Here is a 20,787-nt window from a genome sequence, read left to right as displayed (position 1 = left end):
TCGCCGTTATCTCACCGTTGAAAAGACGGTCTTTTTAAACGTTCAAGATCGTTGTTTCAGATTTCTTGAGTTCAACTGATTGTATAAAAACTGATCTTCCTCTCGACTAAAAGAGTATTTGACGTATCTTCTCGGGTTCTGGAAAATCTCACTAGCAACAAGAATTATCAGGCAAACTTTCTAATGCTCATTTGGATGAGGTAGTCAAGACCAAAACTGAAAATTTTGCGAAACACCATGAACCCCTAATACTTTTATAGAATTACGAGTATAAAATTGAAGTGCATTTTTATATTTACAAAAAATTTATCACATCTGATGGCTGCTAACTTTGACTGCTAGCTTCAGCTCATGAAATCTTATTAACTGTAGTAGATATACCTACGGATGAACAATTCTACGGTGAAAATATCAGAGACGTCGGAGATACGTCGGTTACAATTGAAGATACGCGTCGAAACGTCTTCCATTATGGATGTGCGCAGTGCAAGTATCTCACAGATACCATCCTTGATCAAATATGACCCATTTTTCCTTCCTTTTCTTTTCTATTTTCTTTTCTTTTTTTTTACTTTCCATCAACGTCGGTGATGTAAGAAAGGTATTGGTTTCGGTCTCAAATCACTTTTTCTATCTTCAAAGAATTTTCAAAATTTTCAAACCGCTGAAATCCGAAAGACAGGTTCTTGCAAAAATGTCTATCTGTCCGAAAAACTTCAGCGATGATTTCGACAACGACTGAGTCAAAAAATTTAAATACCGATAGAATTTGGCAGCAAAATGAAAAAATTTTTAAAGAAAAATCGGAACAAAAAAAAAGAATCTACATAAAATTCGTTTTTTTTCTTTTTTTTTTTTTTTTGTTCTGTTTTGTTTTCGAAATAAATGTATAAACTGGTACAGTACATTACGTAACAAGGGAATAAAGTCATATTATTCCTGTGTTACAAATACAGACTTTTATTTCCGCCGCCTTACTGTTTGGAGAAAGAAGAGAAAAATTTCCTTTTCACGGCAATGATATAGTTCTTATAGTGATAAAACTGTTTTTCCAGCTTTGTTTTTTTTTTTTTTTTTTTCATTCTAAACGATAATTTATTCAATCGAATAAACATTCTTCCAGTCAATTTTAATTTCATGATATAATTACTTTTAATGAGATTCAATGTCATAATAAATAATATAATATATATATCAAAATAAATCATCGGCTTCGATATTATTCCGGTTTCAGAATTTCTATCAGAACTTTTAACAACGGTTCAGATTTAATGCACCGATAATATAATACACAGCTATACGCGTCCGTCACTAGAGATTATTATCGAATATTGGTTCAGAGATCGATAATAATCAGAATTTCAGTGTAGGGTTTTGAACTATCGCTTCGCATTATATGGTTCGTCGTTTGATGTGCGAACATTTTTGACAATATTGAGTCTACGTTAATAAATTCCAATTAACCTGCAGATTTTCGTTAGCAAATAAAAGAAAAAAAAAAAAAAATCGTCGAGAGAAAATGTTTCAGCTTTTCATAAAGATTAATTTTAGCTTCGACGGTATAATAACGACGGTGTTCTTCTCACAGACAGCCATAATTTTATCGGCTGCTAAATTGAGGCTGAATTCTTAATTTCGAGGTGGAACAAATCTCTCGTACCTACTTACGGTTAATTTTAAAATCGATATCAAACACACGAGTTATCGATTCTTACGGGCCATTCATTAATTACGTAAGGGTCCCAAGGAGGAGAGGAGGGGGGGTAAAAGTAATTGGGGATTGAGACAAAATGTCTGTGCAACGATGTTTCAGGAAACAAAAATCGCGTAGAAAACTAAAGGACAGTTTGAAAAACTATAAAAAAATTTCTATTCGGACGTTCCGAAAACTATGAGATCTGTTTTTTCATTTTTAATATACAATTTCATTTATATATTTATCATTGTGAAAATTTTTACTTCATGATAAGTTTGTTAAAATCATAAATGTGTTCATATTTGCACACTTTGAAGCTTATAAATGAAAATTATAGGTAAAATCGTAGGTTAAAAAAAGTGGGATGTGGAGTTCAAAAAAATTTTATGTGTTCTTAAAAATGGCTAAAATCGTCCTTACGTAACTAATAAATGATATTTAATACACGTTTTTAAATTAGAAAATGAACAATGATTATTAGAAAAAATATAATAAAACTCTTTGAATGGTAAAAACTGGTACGATAAGTAGATCGGTAAACTAGTGTGGAAAAAAAAAGATTGGCAAAGCGATAAAATGGTATTAACTGCAGTTCGTGAAGTATGAAATTTCGACTCTAATAAAACACTAGACTCGCCCCAAATTCCGAGGTTCTACTTTCATCAGCTTCCAGCTATGACCCAGATCAGGTTTTGATCTTCTGATGAACCTTTGTGACGGAAAATTGCCTTCCCATTATGTACGCATAATTTGATGTTGAAACCCGTTGTTCGGTATTTCGAAAATTGTTTTAATCAGTTCACCACTGTTTCGCTAAATTATATGATTTAATTAACGAATCAACCTTCGACAGATAAATCGCAGCGTGCCTGAGTGTTAATAATAACGTACTTTGGTATATATAATCAGCGAATCATTGCGGATTCGGTATTTTCGCAATTTTGCAATATATATATTCTCGCGAATATCCGATTCGGACGGTGAAACAGTTTATCAAATATACGTGCATTAGAATATCTATCTATATGCTAACAAAATGGAGGAATGAAATAACGCGTCGGTCATCAGCGAGACTTTATTAATGGAACGGAATGGCTAATTTTAAGTTAATAAATATTTACGATGCAGTTGAATTTATATCTTGCATAGATTCATTAATACATATTATATTGTCGAATGCATTTTCCTATTTCACGCCCCGTCGGTATTTCATCATATTACGTAATTCGCATTCCATGGACTTTGGCCATTTCCCTCTGGTTATAGACAATGGTTAAAACGTGTGGAAACGTCATCGTTAAATTACACAATTCCGCAAAACAAAACAAAAAAAAAAAAAAAAAAAAAAAAAAAATGAAGTTACGTATGCCGGGGGTCAGACTATATTTTTCTTGTCAGAAGTCAGAATTGCGGGTCGATGTTGAAAATCTTGTAAAAAAAACCGTAAAACCCATCGGAACCATGATGTAGTCATTTTTTTTTATGGTTGTTTCGTCGAATATTTTTTTTTTAAATTTGTTTCTCCCTGTGCCACGCGGCAGTACTTTACAAATATTTTTTTCTTTATCTCACGGGGATTTTATTTTATTTGAACCATAGGAAACCCATACAAAAAACCATGATCTAAAAGAAAAAAATTACATAAGATGAAAATAAAAAAAAAAAAATATATATATATATATATTTCATGAAAGAACCATAAGAAAAAATTACTAGATCATGGTTCTGATGGGTCTTCTGGTTTTTCTCAAGATTTTTCACATCGATCATCAATTCTGACTTCAGATTCGTGTTCGGCGGGAAAAATTACAGAGTAAAAAAAAAAAAAAAAATACAGTCAAACTCCCAGCAGACATAACTTGATTTTTTTTTTTTTTTTTTCTTTGGATCTGTGTTATTATTAATTAAAATTCATTGAAAAAGTATAATTACAAAGTTTCGCGTTTAAATTTCCGCTCTTTTCACCCTTTCGATGTATTCTCGCCCGGTTATGTGTGCGTGTGTGTGTGTGTGTGTGTGCGTGCGTGTGTACGTGGGAGGAGCGACGAACTTACTCGAAACATCATCTCCGGCATAGAATCTTTTCATTTTTAGCCCGGAAGCAAACTTTTTCCTTCAACTCAAACCCGCCAGTCGTCCGTCGATTCTTCGACGAATTTCAATCAGCAACTTGTATTGCCACGGGTGGGTAGAAAAATTTGATAACATCGTCTCTAAATTCGGAGGAATTGGAAGGTTCAGGCTCAGATTGATCCTTTCCCGAGGCGTTGCTTGCTTGCAAAGTCAAGATTTGAAAAATGTCCCCTAAGCTAAAAATATTCGAAAAGTTTTATTTTCTTCGTTTTTGTACAATTTTTTTTTTTCTTCTTTTTTTTTTCTATTTTTGAGAGAGAGAATTCTTTAATCCTGTAAGAATCGATTTTGGCACTTGAATAATATCCAAGATTCTCTTTCGATTCATAGTCGTTTACGGTAGAAAAATCAAATTTCATTCCAACTACTCTCCGATATCTCCAAATTTGATGGGAATAAAAAAAATCGATTCCATTAACGAAACTGAGCTGAGGAATTGAATAAATTTTACAAAATAAAAAGATTTCGAAAGATTTCCGGACGTTGAAACAATCCGAGAGAAAAATTTGAAAAAAAAAAAAAAAACAAGCAAAAAACCATATTTCTTGGCATAGATTTAGTGAGCTGCTTTTCGTTCCTTTGTTTAGTTTCTATTTGTTTCTTTTTTCCTTCCTTTTTACAGAAAAACACCAACATTCTGAAATATTTTTTTCGCGTACAAAAATCCGCGATGTTACAACAGCAGCTCTTGTCAATAATCTATACCTATTACAAAATGTTAGTTTTTGATGTTTTGAGAGCCCACTCCAAAGGACAGTTCAAAAAACAACTGTTAAGAGGTTGCTCCACATTTTTTTAAATGTCAGAAATCATCGAAGATCGATTTTTTTTATTTTTTTTATTTTTCTCGTTACGGTACAATTTTATAGACAAAAAAAAAAAATAAGTTTCCGAAAGTTTCAGTTCAAAATTTGAATTTTGAAAGGTCGCTCGTAATTTTTTTTCAATTTTTTGGTACATTTCTTTAGATCTTTTCGAGCGACCTTTTGATATTCATATTAAAATTTCATAAATTTTTATTCTTTAACTCAGTAAAAAAGAATCGATAACAATACACCACGACATGAATTAAAAATCAAACAAAATACTGAAAATACAATTTTTTTACTTTAATTTTTTGACGATTTTTGACATTTTAAAAAATGCGGAGCGACCTCTTAAAATTTTTTTTTCTAGCTGTCCTTTGGAGTGGGCTCTAAAAACATCAAAAACTAACATTATGTCACACGAGACTCACAAAAAAAAAAAAAATAGTCGGTTTTTTTTTCCGCCACCCTAATACGTATACACTGAGCTGCAAAACACGTGACGTGAACAGAAGCCAATTGCAAGCAGCTGAGATACCTACATGTCGGAATTCTTTCCTACGGTGACGAGCTTCACGAGTACACCAAGGAAACAGAGGAAAGCGGAAACCTCGGTATGCGGAATGCAATCCTGGCATCTGTCACGGCGTTCCCGAATAAAACAGGGAGTCGAAAGTCCCTCAGGACACACCTCATTTCGCTCCACCCCCTCCCCCGCCCCCCCCGCCCCGCTCCGCCGCTTTTGCTGTACCCTTAACAAATTTCACCCACTTTTCATTAACTGAGTCTTATTACAACTTGTCAGAAGTTTTTATCGAACAGTTTTTTTTCTTTTTTTCATTTTCATTTTCTAGTTTTTTATTTCCGATGAAATTCAACCCGTTTCTAAAATTTGTCGGCACAGATGCTCGATTATATCGGCTGTATTATATTCTCATTGATTTTCAGACACGGTACAACCGGAATCCGATAAAAAAATCTCTCTCGCTGTTTACACTTGTTTACTGTACTTTTACAAAGTTTTACTCAGTCGTTGTTTTTTTTTTTTTTTTATTATTATTTTATATCGTTCATTTTTTATTCTTCTTCTTTTTCTTACAAATCATGCTCACCAGAAATCGGAAATCGGGTCAATGCAAAGCTCTTGGCTTTGGCTGCTTTTCGAACTTTGTTCAAAGTCTCTGAGACGTTCAATTCACGAATTACAAGCTTATCGAAAGATGCTGAGTGTATAGAATTTCTTTTTAACAGACTTGAACTCGGTAACGAATTATGATCAACAGAATCGAAAACGTTCCTCAAAATGTTATTCAAAATTTAAGTCTATGTATACTTTAAATTTATATAAAAAGTGTCTAGTAGTTTCAAGTTTTGATTTACGATCTAGATTAGAAATAACAACAACAACAATAATAATAATGATAATAATCACGATATTCTCGTACTTGTGGCGCCTTTTTAATACTGGATTCTAGATTTTTAAAAATTTTCCAAAAACCTTAAAAATGAAAATCGTCCAATTTTATTCCCGCCAACTTTTTTTCCCCTCGTAGCTTGTCTACCGGTGTTCTCGATTAAAGTTGTACGTTTCACTGCAACAACAGTGCGAAGCTGAGTGAGTGAGAAAATAGGATGTACCCTAGAGCGGAGAAAGTTGTACCGATATCTATAGACTTAGGACTGATCGAGAATCAGCTGCGAGTGACGTCGATAAAAGTTAGAGGCGACAGCTTACAGGGGAATTGGTTTTTACGACAGGTTGAGTTTCTCGTCGAGACGCAATTTGAGAAAAAGGTATACTTATACAGATACGAAACGCTGCGCCATCCGGTCAATCGATCCAATAAACTCAACTACAGGTGGTGGATTTTTCCATCATTTACTTAACCTCCCATCCTCAATTTTTTTCCGAAAGCTAAAAAGCAGAGAAACAAAACGAAAATACGGATAAAACTGCTGACACAAATCTAATATCAACACAGGATGAAACGTAGAAAAATTGATACAATCCGGTATCTAGTACATTCCATAAATATACTGTGTATACTAGGGTTGCGCAAAAAAACCGACTATTTTTTTTTTTTCGAGTCTCGTGTGACAAAATGTTAGTTTTTGATATTTTTAGAGCCCACTCCAAAGGACAGCTCAAAAAAAAAAATTTCAAGAGGTCGCTCCAAATTTTCAAAAATGTCAAAATTCGTCAACAAAATTAAATAAAAAAAATTATATTTTCAGTATTTTGTTTCATTTTTAATTCATGTCGTGGTGTATTGTTATCGATTCTTTCTTACCGAATTAAAGGAAAAAAATTTATGAAATTTTAATATGAATATTAAAAGGTCGCTCGAAAAGATCTAAAGAAATGCACCAAAAAATTGAAAAAAAATTATGAGCGACCTTTCAAAATTCAAATTTTGAACTTCAACTTTCGGAAACTTATTTTTTTCTTTGTCTATAAAATTATACCGTAACGAAAAAAAAAATTAAAAAGAAAAAAAGTCGATGTTTGACGATTTCTGACGTTTTAAAAAATGTGGAGCAACCTCTTAAATTTTTTTTTTTTTCAACTATCCTTTGGAGTGGGCTCTTAAAACATCAAAAACTGACATTTTGTCAGACGAGACTCCAAAAAAAAAAAAAAAATAGTCATTTTTTTGCGTCACCCTAGTGTATACGAGGTATTGACACGGGGGATGAAAGGGGGTAAGTTTTTTTTCCTTTGTAACAAGCAACAAAAATGAGATTGAAGAAAAAGCCAGATGAGAATAGATGTGCAAAAAAAGAAAACTGTGCTTTTCAAACATTGCAGTGTCCAAGTTTTTATAGTTTCCCCCCGTTTAACCGGTAACAAAAATATTTTTACTTTCCATTATAAATTCAGAGCAATTTTTGCACAAGACTATATTACGTGTTATGGCTATTCCGCGATCTTCGATATTATTCCTAGAACCGATCGATCCAAAAACTTAAATTTTCGGTTATAAAAGTTCCCTCTACATCGAGTTTTCACAACTTTGGCGTGAAATTTAACCTCCTCGTAAATGTCACGATATCCATACAGCCGGTTGGTGGATCTCACCGTCACGTGACGAGACTCGCAGCTCATTTTCCCAGACATCCTGCACCTTTGACCATAAAGGATGAGCCATGAGGATCCGCCACGCGGCCGTGGAACAGTGGCACAGCGTCTGCCCACGAAAACATATAAATCTTGGCATACGTCCGGCAGACACTTACCACAGAATATACGAGGCACGCAGCTCAGACCTGAAGTGTGTATTACCTAACCTCGCTGCTGTGCCGGTACCAACCATGTCCCTGGGGTTGGTACTTCACCGCTCATAAGGTATTCCCGTTTCGATGCACGTGACCGTTGCCTGTATCTTGGGGAGGGGGGAGGTGGGGTTACACCCCTCATTTGTACTTGTAACTACCCTCAAGCTTGAGACTTCTTCTTTGACAATTGCAGACCACCTCGTCTGCCAATGAACTGTATGCTTTTCAAAATTTCAGAGGATGAATCAACGATGACAGAAATGAACTTGTATTGTAACCCATCAATGGTTTGACGCTTTCGTAAAGTGGTCTTGTGATAGTGAACTGCATTTTTAACAATATTACTGGAGAAGAGTCTGCAAAAGTACTGATGAAGGGTTCTGAACCATGTAGACATTGTTGAGCCCATAAACTGGGTGACGGATTTATAATGTAACCAAGTGAAAGCAATGTCATCAGAATAGTCCACAAAAGCATCAATGAATGGTACTCAACCATACGAAAGTTGCTGAACCCATCAAGTATTCGATGCTTCTATAAAATGGTCGACTGATAGTGCGTCAACTGCGTTTTTCAAAATGTCACTTGAGGAGTCCACAAAAGCACAAATGAACTATACTCAAGAGTGCAAAAGTGTTGAACTCACTGGTCAACGTTTACATAAAGTGACAACTAATTGCTGCAATTCAATCAAGTCCCCACTTGAACTGTTTCTAGTTATTAAACTGCTTGTATATTTTTGATGAACTATTTGAAACCAATAATGGGCATCAGTGTGTTCTGCATTGGCTTTGTCGAGTCAACAGTAAGACAGGACCTACAAAATCTGGGTGATTTGGTTCAAAGCGTTGTCAGAACGAACTTCAAGTCTGTAACTCGTTCATTATATTTTTCACAAAAATGCTAGGAAGGTGTAATTAGTACTAGTAATTAGTATCCAAGTAATCCAAGATGAAAACAGGTACAAACTCTAACGAAAAATGGAGTTTGTCCTTTGTCATCGTGCCAATTTGTCCTGTCTGGAATCGACATACGAGTAACGCCTCTGGGCTAACCGATATTTCCTTACCTCATGAAATTTCATCATTTTCACGTCAGAGTCATGTTTATACTCAAGCACTTGAACAACGCGTCGTCCCACTCAGCGTCGAATCGATACTGCGAATATGGACTACCACCTGGCCAATGACCCACATAATCTTTATCGATGCAAAAACTGGACAATTTGTTGTTTGAATATAGTATATTGACTGATAAACTCTAAGACGTTTATCATGTAGCGAGAAAATTCCAGGATCATGAGAACGAAGACTTCGTACATGAAGCAGCGGATGAAAGAAGTTAGTTTGAGAAAATCCATGTTTGAACATAGAGAATGACTAGGTATCGTGATAGTGAGGTAGTTGACTTCAATTGACTTCGAATGGAGTGGATAACCGCATGTAGAAGTGAATCGGAATGACTTCCGGTTAATTTCCAGTATGCACACCTGGTTTTTCAACTACGAGTGTACACAAAAGGAACTGTTCCGGAACTTGAGTGAAAACACCAAGTGAATTCTAGTCCGGACTAAACCTGGCGCGATTAATTTTCCACTGAAGTCGGTTGAGGATACATGGTACACACGTGTGGCTGGGTAAGATCAATTTGCTCAACGCAGGCATCAGGCACACCACACCATACCACACCCCTAGGCCCATGGATCCAGTTGAGGCGAGGCAAAGGCATATCTGGAAAGCCACGAGGGTAGGTTAGGTAAATGAGGCTCAGAGGAGAAAACGGACTTGTTCATTATTAATCGTCATCCGATCTCTGCAGCTCGGTTTGCCCCTTTTCGCGGTATGGTGTACCTACGAGGTACAGAGTTGTAGGTAGGTACGCATGAGACCGAGGGTTTGGTCATCCTTTGATATGGCCTTGCGGCCTTAATTATTCAGACCTTGTTCGAGTCCCTCCAGTTTAAATTCGGTTCTGCTCTTACCTGAATCATCCTACAGCCAAGCTTTCTGACCATTCCTGCCATCCCTGGGCGCCGATAAAGTTCCAAAAGATTCTCATCATGTTTCAAAGGATACTGAAATGTGGTCGCCTTTCCAATTTCAAACTCGATAATCATACGGTAAATTGGAGAGCAACGTTTGATTAGAATCTGTAAGCTGTTGTACATTTACTACTTAACTTTCGTGTTTGAGTATTGTAACGAATAGGTGACTGCAACTACAGTGTCTACAACAGGGTGGTCACTAGGGTGGCGCAAAAAAAAACGACTATTTTTTTTTTTTTTTGAGTCTCGTGTGACAAAATGTGAGTTTTTGATGTTTTAAGAGCGTACTCCAGAGGACAGCTCAACAAAAAAAAATTTCAAGAGGTCGCTCCAAATTTTTTAAATTGTCAAAAATCGTCAAAAAATTAAATTAATAAAATTATATTTTCAGTATTTTGTTCGATTTTTAATTCATGTCGGGGTGTATTGTTATCGATTCTTTCTTACTAAATTATAGAAAAAAAATGTATGAAATTTTAATATGAATATTAAAAGGTCGCTCGAAAAGATCTAAAGAAATGCACCAAAAAAATTGAAAAAAAATCATGAGCGACCTTTCAAAATTCAAATTTTGAACTTCAACTTTCGGAAACTTATTTTTTTTTGTCTATAAAATTTTACCGTCACGAGAAAATAAATTTAAAAAAAAACCAAAATTTTTTTTGAACTGTCCTTTGGAGTGGGCTCTAAAACATTAAAAACTAACATTTTGTCACACGACACCCAAAAAAAAAAAAAAAAAAATTGTCGGTTTTTTTTTGCACCACCCTAGTGGTCACACACCTGTAAAATCTGGAAAAATTGGAAATGTCAGGGAATTTAAGAGGGGTCATGAAAAAAACTGAAAATGTCACTTTTCTATCATGGGAATTAGAAATGTTTTTTTTTTTGAAGTAATAAGTTTCCTTTTTTCCATCGCAAAAACAAATTTGTTTCTCAAACTGTTTTTTTTTTACGTTATATTTTTCCTCAATTCGAATTGAATTCCAACTCAATACAGAGTTAGTAAGCTGAACGATTTAGGTTCCAGTAACAAACCAGAATTTGGAAAATGTCAGGGAAAACTAGGTTTTAGGTCCTGAGAAAACTGGAAATGTCATGGAATAATTTTTTCCCAAAAATTTTGTGGCCACCCTGTTATAATTATTCAATATCCTTCAGAGTGTGAATTTCTAAACACCGTCTGTACCGGTGAAAATGGCTTTTTGCAAAGAAAAAGAAAAAAAAAAAAAAAAAAAAAAAAAAAAAAAAGACTCGTGACGAGGAAACAAGAAAAAGCAAAAGAAAAGTGACAAAAAAAAAATCTTGAGCAGTCAGATAACATTCAACCAGGGAAGAATTCTTTCATCTTTTCTGTACCTCTTCTACATGCTCTCTTTCATTTTCGTTCAATTCTTTTATTCATTTTTTTCCTCCCCCCAACTCTTATTTACATAACAAAAACCTAGCACAGTGTACAAAGGGTTTCCTTTGCACTTTAAGACAGCGTAAGAATCGTTGTCAGTTGAAGAGCGGAAAACGATAAAGTTAGGGCTCAAGCTGACCGACGCGACGTGGCGTGGCGACGATGAGAAGTTCATGACGTAACACATCGACGTATCAACTTTTTTAAGGGATTAAATCACGGTCGATAAATTCCTTTCCGCTAAACATGTCGTCATTTAATTAATCTCGAGTTAAATCCTTTCGGTCACACATTTTTTAGCTCCATACGATGGCCTGAATATCGTTACTCGATAGATTTTTCGGGTTGCTTGCTGACGAATCTGAAGTCAAAACTTTCTAAACCCAAGATGGCGGATCTAATCAAGCGGATGTAAAATGGAAAAAAAACTATCACAATTCTATGATTCAGGATTTTCTGAAACTCCGAGACACTAATTGTTACTCGGGGGATTTTGGGATCGCTGATGACGAATTTTAAGTCAGAATTTGATACTTTCTAAACCCAAGATGGCGGATGTGAGATAAAAAAAAAAAAAAACTATCGAAATTCCATGATTCTTACTGAAACTTGTTACTCGGGGGTTTTTGGGATCGCTAATAACGAATCTGAAACCAAAATTTAATCATTTCTGATTTCAAGATGTCAAATGTAAAATCGCAAAAACTATGAAATTAGATTTTTCCACATTTTGATAATAATTCGAAGTAACAAAGATCATTTGAAGTTGTAAATAAGCTTTAACAAGTCTCGGACATGGAGATTTTTAAACATCGATTGACGGCTATCTTTTTTTCTCCAAATCAATTCACCCAACTAAATATGCGATGCATAAATGAATGTAACGAATTATCCGGATGGGCTGAAGTGCAGTTATCCGTGGCGGAGGAATTCTCACGAATTCCAGGAGCCGAAGAATTCGTTTGACGTATCTGCACTGCCGGTTTGAAGTCGTTTCGCTTTGAACTCGCGATCAAAGTCACGTTCCGTCTTTCGTCCAGGTTTTTTTGTCTCGTATACTTTTTCTTTCCAAATTTTACGCAACCTTCGACAACGCGTGTCGCTAAAAAATATTCATCGAGGGATGAGATAATCCCAAAGCGAGCTGATTCAGTTGATTTGAGTGCAACTTGATCCTCACCGCACTAACCGCAAGCAAACCGAACAAAACTGTGCAAAAGTTCCAAGATCTCGGATAAAATTTCACTCAGCGATAATTGGAGTAGTTCAACTATTTTTTTTTGCAGTACGTCGATACGCGGAATCTGATTAGCAAAAATATGCCAATAATTAAAGAATTCAATTTTTCACATTAACGTCAATTAAAGTACATGGATAGGTATCAGATACTGTTGATTTTTTGTTTTTCATTTAGTTTTTTGTTTCCTATAACTGGAAAAAATCTCTATCTAAGCATTTCTCGGTTGTTTCTTGTCAAAAATTTTCCTTTTTATTTCCTCTTCTCGAATTAACAATCGTTCTGCCGATTTCGTGGTTGAATAAAAGTTTCTCACGTAAATTATTTTCCTACCAGAAATTAATTTGCCGTGAAAAAAAAAAAACAATAAAAAAAAAAATAAAAAAAATGTTCGAGAATATATAATTTTTTTAGTGTTTATCCGTCGATTCTCAAGGAATGTTATATACTGAATTACCGGATTCTATACCGGAGCTTGAAATTCAATTGAATCTTCGCTCTCCAAAAAAACCTGTCAAAAAATTGGAAGCTCGAAATGTACATAAAATTTAGAAACGAGTAAAGACAGTTTCGAGAATTGCGTTTATACGCGTAAAGGAGAGAAAAAAAAAAAAAAAAAAAAAAAAAAAAAAAGATGAAAAGTGGAAGATTGGTAGAAGGGGGTGAATAAGTGAGGAAGAAAAAAAATATAAAAATAAAAAACAGGAAAAGATAAAGTTATACGTATAACTAGTCGACGTGCATATAGTGTATTCCTGGAGAGGGTGAAGGAATATGAAGAAAGAGAGGTACATTGGTGGTAATTTTTTTCCCTTCCCTTATTTTTTTTTTTTTCCGCCCCAGTTAGGACTGAGGGAGGAATTGTAAAGAAAGGTTTTCGGCACGGCGGCACGTATGTGGAGGACATTTGCCAGGCGGAAGAGATGCGGATAGGAGGAGGTGGTGGTCGGGTCAGGGCGGAAGAAGTATGACAGAAAATGTGTGAAAAATTAAACTTTTAAAGCCTCCTCCATTCTCAGTTTTTCTCTCTCTCTCTCTCTCGCTCTCTCTCTCTCTCTGTCTCTCTTTTCTCTCGGCCTCGGCTTTTTTTCCTCCTATACGGAAAAGCGGGGAAAAGTCGACTAGGAGTTTTTCACTGCTGCTACACGTGGTCGTGAGGAACTCGAGATGAATCTGAGGTTGGTTCGTTTCTTTAATGTATACGAAATGGAAGAGAGAGACTCGATGTTAAGGAAAAGGAGAAGAAATTGGTTGAAGTTGCGAATTCAAGGCACACGCATCCCAGCCTAACGACCCGTCGTTACAACTTTTCGACTACAATCAAACAGGTCTTTCGATAAACGACAAGTCTTGTATTGCGATACTTTGCTCTGACGATTCTCTGCCTTACTTCAAGCTGAAAATAATCCATTGAATTCAAGTTTAGGGAATACAAACGGCGGAATTCTTCATTCGAAAAAATATTACTTATCCTTAATCTTATTTGACGATCGATTCTCTATCGATATTATTATTCCTTGTTTCGCGCGATCGAATTACTATCAGATTTTTTATCAAAAAACTAACCGAAAGTATTCGGATATGAATCGGTTATTAAAACTTCGTTTTATATTTTATGTTTTCAGTCCTTGCGCGAGTTTTTTCGTTTTTTTTTTTTTTTTTTTTATTTCCTAACGTAATTCGGATTTTATTTTTTCAGATTCTTTTAAAATCTGTCATTATATTTTGTCAATAGTATTCAATTGAATTAACCAATTTCTATCCTCACCGTTTGGTCAATCAAATCGTTTGTGATTCAAAGACAAAAGTAATTTGGTTCATAGAAAATTTCATGATTTTATAAAATTCGCCAAATCTTCTGCATTCAGAAAAAAAATTTCCTTGGATTGAATAAAATTTCTTAAAATCAAAAAATATATGAAATTGACGTAAAATTTTCAACTATTTCTCATATAATCAGTTGTTAAAAGTAAATCAGTTTTTTGCTTTAATAATACGACTAATCGGCAATTGTAAACGTAGAAATCAACTTGCAGTTGAATCCGACAAATTTCTTTTCCACTCTTCAAATCAACTGAATACCTTTAAAAAAAAAAGTTTGAAAGTTCTTTTTTCACCGCAAGAAAGAAGCCGAATTTTTTTTTCCCACCCCGTGAAATGACGTAACAAAAGTTTGATAACTTGGAAGAAAATATTTTCCAATCTGACAAATGTGATTGAACGAACTTAATCGAAGTACGGAAATATTTTCCTACATTGTGTGAATAAGTAAAATTTTTTTCTTCAAATTGCGAAACGATTCGACGCATTGCTCATTGAATAAATCTGAATCGTCGTTAGCGATCGATGGATTATCGACGATAATTGATCAGGGAAATTGAAAAAGGATGTAGATGAAAAATATTTTTTCGAAAACAATTTTTTCTTTCAGAAAAACGTTGGCCTTGAATCATAAACACTTTGATGTGATAATTATTTTTTTTTTCCTTATCTTTTGTTAAAAAGAAAAGGCCAGACGGAATCAGACTGAGGCTATTAAATAAAGGCGAATGAATCCTTCGGCTGACCTTTGGCTCTCGGAGATACCGGAAGCCCACAGTGACGCAGGAAATCCCCGGACTGCCATCGACGTCGACGGGAGTGACAACCCGCGTCGAACCCAGAGATCCTCAAGGATGTGCAGCGACGTCCCGAGGGTCGAGTCGCCCCAAAATCGAGGGAGGATAAACGGCAAGCAGGAAGACGACAAGTCGTTTCGGGGTGGCAAAGCCGAAGCGTATCAATCGCTTGCCAACTTTGACCCTCAGCTATTCTTATCTTTCGATATGTTGACCGAACTTACCGAATGAATTTTGAGGGGGATGATGAGGGTGGAAAAATAATGAATTTTGATGAAAAATAGGGAAGATTTGTTTCCCAGGATTTTTTAGGTTTAAAAAAGTCGAGATACAGAAAGTTGTGTGACGCAGAATATTTTAAATCTATGAGAATATAGTAGAATTATGAGGACTTTATGCTCTGGTTTTTTAAAGTTTTATATTTTGACGTGTTGAAAATTTCTGTGTTTCGACTTTGCGTATTTTTAAGATTGTGTGAAACGAGATTTTTGCGGGTTTGGAAATTTTTAAATGTGTAAAAATGTAACATAGAAACTTTCAGATCAATGAAAATGTAACAGGATACTGATGACTTTGTGTTCTGGTTTTTTTTACTCTAACTTTTTACATTTTGACTTTTCTGTATTTCGACTTTGTACATTTTAAAGATTTTGTAGAACGAGATTTTTGCGTTTTTGAAAATTTGATACTGTGATCCATTTTGTTTTTCAAATCCTTCTACAATTTCACATCCACCCAAAATCGAAGAAAGCAGAAACAAAATTTGAACATAGACAGCCACCATCGAGAACCTTAAAAATTTTTGTATTCGATTTCTATTCTTCTATATTTATTCTTAAGATTCTTTATTCTCATTTTCTACATTTCTAACTTCTATATTTTTCTACGTATTCCTACATTTATTCCGACGAGACTTTAGTTCAAATTTTCAATCTTCCTACATTAGAACTTTTCTATATTCCATCTGTCAACGTTTCAAAATTAGATGATTAGAATTCGATATTCGAATTTTTGAAAATTCGATTTAGTAACCCTTCTACTTCACAGCCAATACATTTTTTACCCGCACCAAATTCAACTTGAAATTTTACCAAACACGTGAGAAATTTGCACGAATTTCATACCATGCATGCTTATTATTTTATGGTTGATAAAACTTTCATACTGCACGAAATTTTATGGTGACGAGTTTTCGCGCGTACATTCCTGCGTGTAAAAGTAAAATAAAACTTTCAGAGTAACTCGCAGTTCTTCTCTACAAAAAGTTAAAGTTTTCAAATTCCGTTGGGAGAAGAGAACAAAAGTGAAAATAGCATCAAGCTTTAGTAATATTTGTGACACTTGGGAAATTTTCTTGTTTTTGCTTTTCTTCTTTTTCATACAAAAAAAAAAAAAAAAAAATTATCGTTTGAAAAACACGTTTCGGCTTTTCCAAAGTGGGTACATTGGATCCGCAGTTGATTGATCAAACAGAGTCCAAAAAAAATAAAAAAACAAAAAGTGAGTGAAATGTGAGCAGAGGGATTGACGAGGGACGAAAAAATTGGGTGTAACGAGCTAAGCAAACAACGTAGGCAGAATATAAAGAAAAAGAAATAATTAGCCTTAAATATTTGTCAATCAAAGAGTACCCTCGATGAAAAAATGTTGACAGAAAATTTTCCCGAGGTTTATACAGAATTCGTCAATATATGTCTACTTTTTACGACTTACCCTGTATTTCTCAAATTTTCTTTGATCAATGCGTGCGCAACAATTTCTCGTTTACGGGAAAAAGATTAAACAAAATTAACCAGCAAGTCAGATTTGATAAATATCGCTGTAAACTTGTTTTGATATCTCAAATAAAAAATGTTACAGATTTATTTTAAAGAAAATTAAATAAAAGATCGAAGAAGTTGATTATATTAAATTTCCGATAAATTGATTAATTTTCGACGAATTTCCAACGCCAAAAAGATAAACTTGACTTGGTGTAAAAAATCGATTCATAAAATATATGTATATGAGGTATTCCATGCCGATTCGGTGGCATTTGAAAGAATTATTTTAAATCCTTTGAAATTACCTTTAAATTACGATCTAATCCATTATTTTTTTATTTCATTCGACCTACAGAAAAGCGTGCTTAAAAACTTTTATATCAGACATGATTTTTCAGAATTTAGTTCAGATTTTTGAATTGTGTCGATCATTGAGATGGTTTTGAAAAATTGTATAAAATTCGAACGGTGTCGAAAAAATGTAAAAGGCAAAAAAAAAAAAAAGTCGAAACAAGCTGAACTGCCCCACATATATACATTAGGGTGGCGCAAAAAAACCGACCACTTTTTTTTTTTTTTCTATTTTCGTGTGACAAAATGTTAGTTTTTGATGTTTTAAGAACCTACTTCAAAGGACAGTTCAAAAAAATAATTTTAAGAGGTCGCTCCACATTTTTTTAAATGTCAGAAGTCGTCAAAAATCGATTTTTTTATTTTTTTTATTTTTCTCGTTTCGGTTTAATTTTATAGACAAAAGAAAAATAAGTTTCCGAAAGTTTCAGTTCAAAATTTGAACTTTGAAAGGTCGCTCGTAATTTTTTTTCAATTTTTTGGTGCATTTTTTTAGATCTTTTCGAGCGACCTTTTAATATTCATATTAAAATTTCATAAATTGTTTTTCTTTAATCTAGTAAGAAAGAATCGATAACGATTCACCACGACATGAATTAAAAATCAAACAAAATACTGAAAATATAATTTTTTGACGATTTCTGACATTTTAAAAAATTTGGAGCGACCTCTTAAAATTTTTTTTGTTGAGCTGTCCTTTGAAGTGGGCTCTTAAAACATTAAAAACTAACATTTTGTCACACGAAACTCAAAAAAAAAAAAAAAAAAAAAAAAAAAAAATAGTCGATTTTTTTGCGCCACCCTAATATACATACATTACAAAATCAGTGAAATTCCCGCAATTACAATATTTTCTGAATGAAAAAGAAAAACACGACTCAATAATGCCAAGTTTCTCAGCGTTGAACGAATGGAAAAAATGATTTTTTCTCAAATACCACTACCCACAGGTACTCTCAGTGTAATCTGGGCGCGAGCCGGGAAGCCCCGATATTCGGGATCGACGCGGGTTCCAGGATTTCTTGGCAACGCTGCGGACCCTCGGAACTTCTAATTTAATTCTACTCGAAGGCTTTTCCCGAGGATACCGAAGAGAGAATTTTCCGGAGTGTAACACTCACCGATAACCGTGAAGTTGACCTTTAGGTTGCGGGTCGGGGAGTTCCGGAAGTCCACCCTGCATCTGTAGACCCCTTCGTCACTCTCTCGAAGATCCTGGACCAATAATTGAGCCGGCGACTTCGCCCGGAATAAGGCGCGGTTACCCCAAAATTGGGGTGCACTCCAAAGCTTCGCTTTGCCAAGACGGCTCCTCGCGTCGTAGCTGAAACACAAAATTTAACAGAAATTTATAGACCAATGTCATTGTGATGATGATTAAAAAAAATTATCGTCCTTGATTTTTCCAATATTTTTCTTCATTCGTTTATTTCGTAATTTATGTTTTTTTCATTTTTAAATTCTTTATCATGGTCAGTGGAGCAGCAAATTTATACGATCAAATTAATGTGAAAAAGAAAAACTTTTCTTTGTTGCAATTTACCTACGTGGTAGTGAAAATTGTTCTTTTCTTCGTTGTTGAAACTCAATTAATACTATAATAAAAAAGTCGTTCAATTTTCTTTTTCAATTACATTCCCACAACGCCGTACATCGATTTTTAAACAATTTTTTTCTTTCGTTAAAGACTTTTTTTTTTTTTTTTTTCAGTCCCTTTGTTCAGTCTGAAACAAAAATATATTCAAAGTAGACAAAGTTTTGTTCGATTTTGCAAGAAATAGCTCTATTCGCCTGAAGAAAGTTGTTTGTTAAGGAATATTTTTGATTAGAATAAACATTCTTCAGATTCAGGAAAATGGATTGTCACTCGATAGAAATATTTTTTTGGATGCATGTTTTACTTGACGAGTCGTTTTGCTAAAATAAAGAAAAAAAACTCGAAACAATACTGAGAAAAGGGCAAAGAAAATATTATTTCACATTAGATGAGAATTTATTCAACTGTCTAACTGTCTAACGATGTGAAAATTTGTTTGATTTGAAAAAATTTTGTTGAGAAAATTCAAGAATTCGTACAAGGTAAAAAATTTTTGCAGACTTTAATCCGATGATGTATAAATTCAGTCGGACTGAGGATATCGCCCAGCACTGAATATTCCAGAAAAAGGTTCGTATCTTTGCTTAAGTGTCGGTAAAGCGTCGGTAACGGAATCTATATCCCGAACCCGCTCGGCTATCCTACTTAAATTCATTTGGCTTTCGTCGACCCTGAGCGAAGGTCCGAATCTTTTCCAGGTTTCGGTTTCCGGAACCACGAAATTATGGTAGTCGGTACCTTTTCTTCGAAGAAAAGAAATAAAGAGATAGAGAAATAGACAGATAGATAGAGAGAAAGAGAGAGAGAGAGAGAGAGAAGCGCATTGTGCGGTGACCGTGAAGTCAATAGGTCGTGAAATGAGGATCCCAAGCCTTGCCTCGAACCCGGTCTAGCCCTCCATACCGAACTGTCATGGCGTCACAGTCGTGTCAAAGGTTAGATTGACCCACCGTCGTCCGTTCAGAGATTTTATTGATTTATCCCTAGGGATGTGGTGCCGCATTTTTTACGATTCTTCTCAACACACGAAAGATTCTACATATTTGATAGATACTTTAATTTCTGTCAACTAAATAAGTTCTCCAATTATTTTTATTTCAATCCTATATACAGGATGAAAATTTGAATCATGTCTCAAGGTTTCATTCAACCGGAAAAAAATTATATAGCAAGCTAATTAAGTATATTTAACATTAAAGTGAGCAAGAAATGTGATTCTGACAACTATAATCAAACTCAAAAATATAGTTACTTGTATCACGTTGTCCCTGTGATTAATTTTATCTTTTGTTAGTTAAAATATTTAAGGGCGCCCACTTTGCCCCGAAATTTGATATACGTATTGAAAAATTAATCTCGCATTAAAAAAATTATAGTGAAAATAATTTTCACTTATCATTACTATAAACAAATACAATAAAAATGCATCCCTCCACCGAAATTCCAATGTATAAAACGATACGGTGAAAATTTTTCACCAAATTTTACTAGCCAGTTCGTCACCTATAGTTTCACAGCTTGTCAAACTTTTGCTGTGTAGCGTGTTATACCTAAAACGAAACGCTGTTGCAGTGGATGGATGTGGAATATAAGGGTGTATACCTTACATATGTGTACATAAACATACATATATATATATGTATGTATATATAATATATTTCGAAAGCACTCGTCCGAGAGGGAGATAAACTCTCATCCACTGCCTACCTACTCACTAAAGTTCGGAGTTTCAAGCGGACGTAAAATTATCAAACTTACACAACTCGGGGTAGGAATTACATTGTGTGGACGGACCCGATTCCGGCGCTCTCATCATCGTCTAACTCTCTCTCTCTCTCTCTCTCTCTCTCTCTCTTTATCT

At 34.6% G+C, this 20,787-nt stretch overlaps 1 protein-coding gene across 3 annotated transcripts in view; it reads right to left on the bottom strand.

Annotated features, from left to right (window-relative positions):
- Window positions 1-20,787, bottom strand: part of LOC124414078 (hemicentin-1-like) — a 169,466-nt gene that overhangs the window by 98,057 nt on the left and 50,622 nt on the right. For all 3 annotated transcript variants that reach the window (XM_046894981.1, XM_046894978.1, XM_046894979.1), the window contains exon 3: window positions 18,451-18,653. In XM_046894981.1, coding sequence (XP_046750937.1) covers window positions 18,451-18,653 — 203 coding nt within the window. The remainder of the gene's footprint in view (window positions 1-18,450; window positions 18,654-20,787) is intronic.

This window comes from Diprion similis, chromosome 13 (assembly GCF_021155765.1).
Source record: "Diprion similis isolate iyDipSimi1 chromosome 13, iyDipSimi1.1, whole genome shotgun sequence".
NCBI lineage: Eukaryota > Metazoa > Arthropoda > Insecta > Hymenoptera > Diprionidae > Diprion > Diprion similis.
The sequence above is the reverse complement of the archived record's forward strand: the minus strand, read 5'-3'. Positions and strand labels throughout refer to the sequence as shown.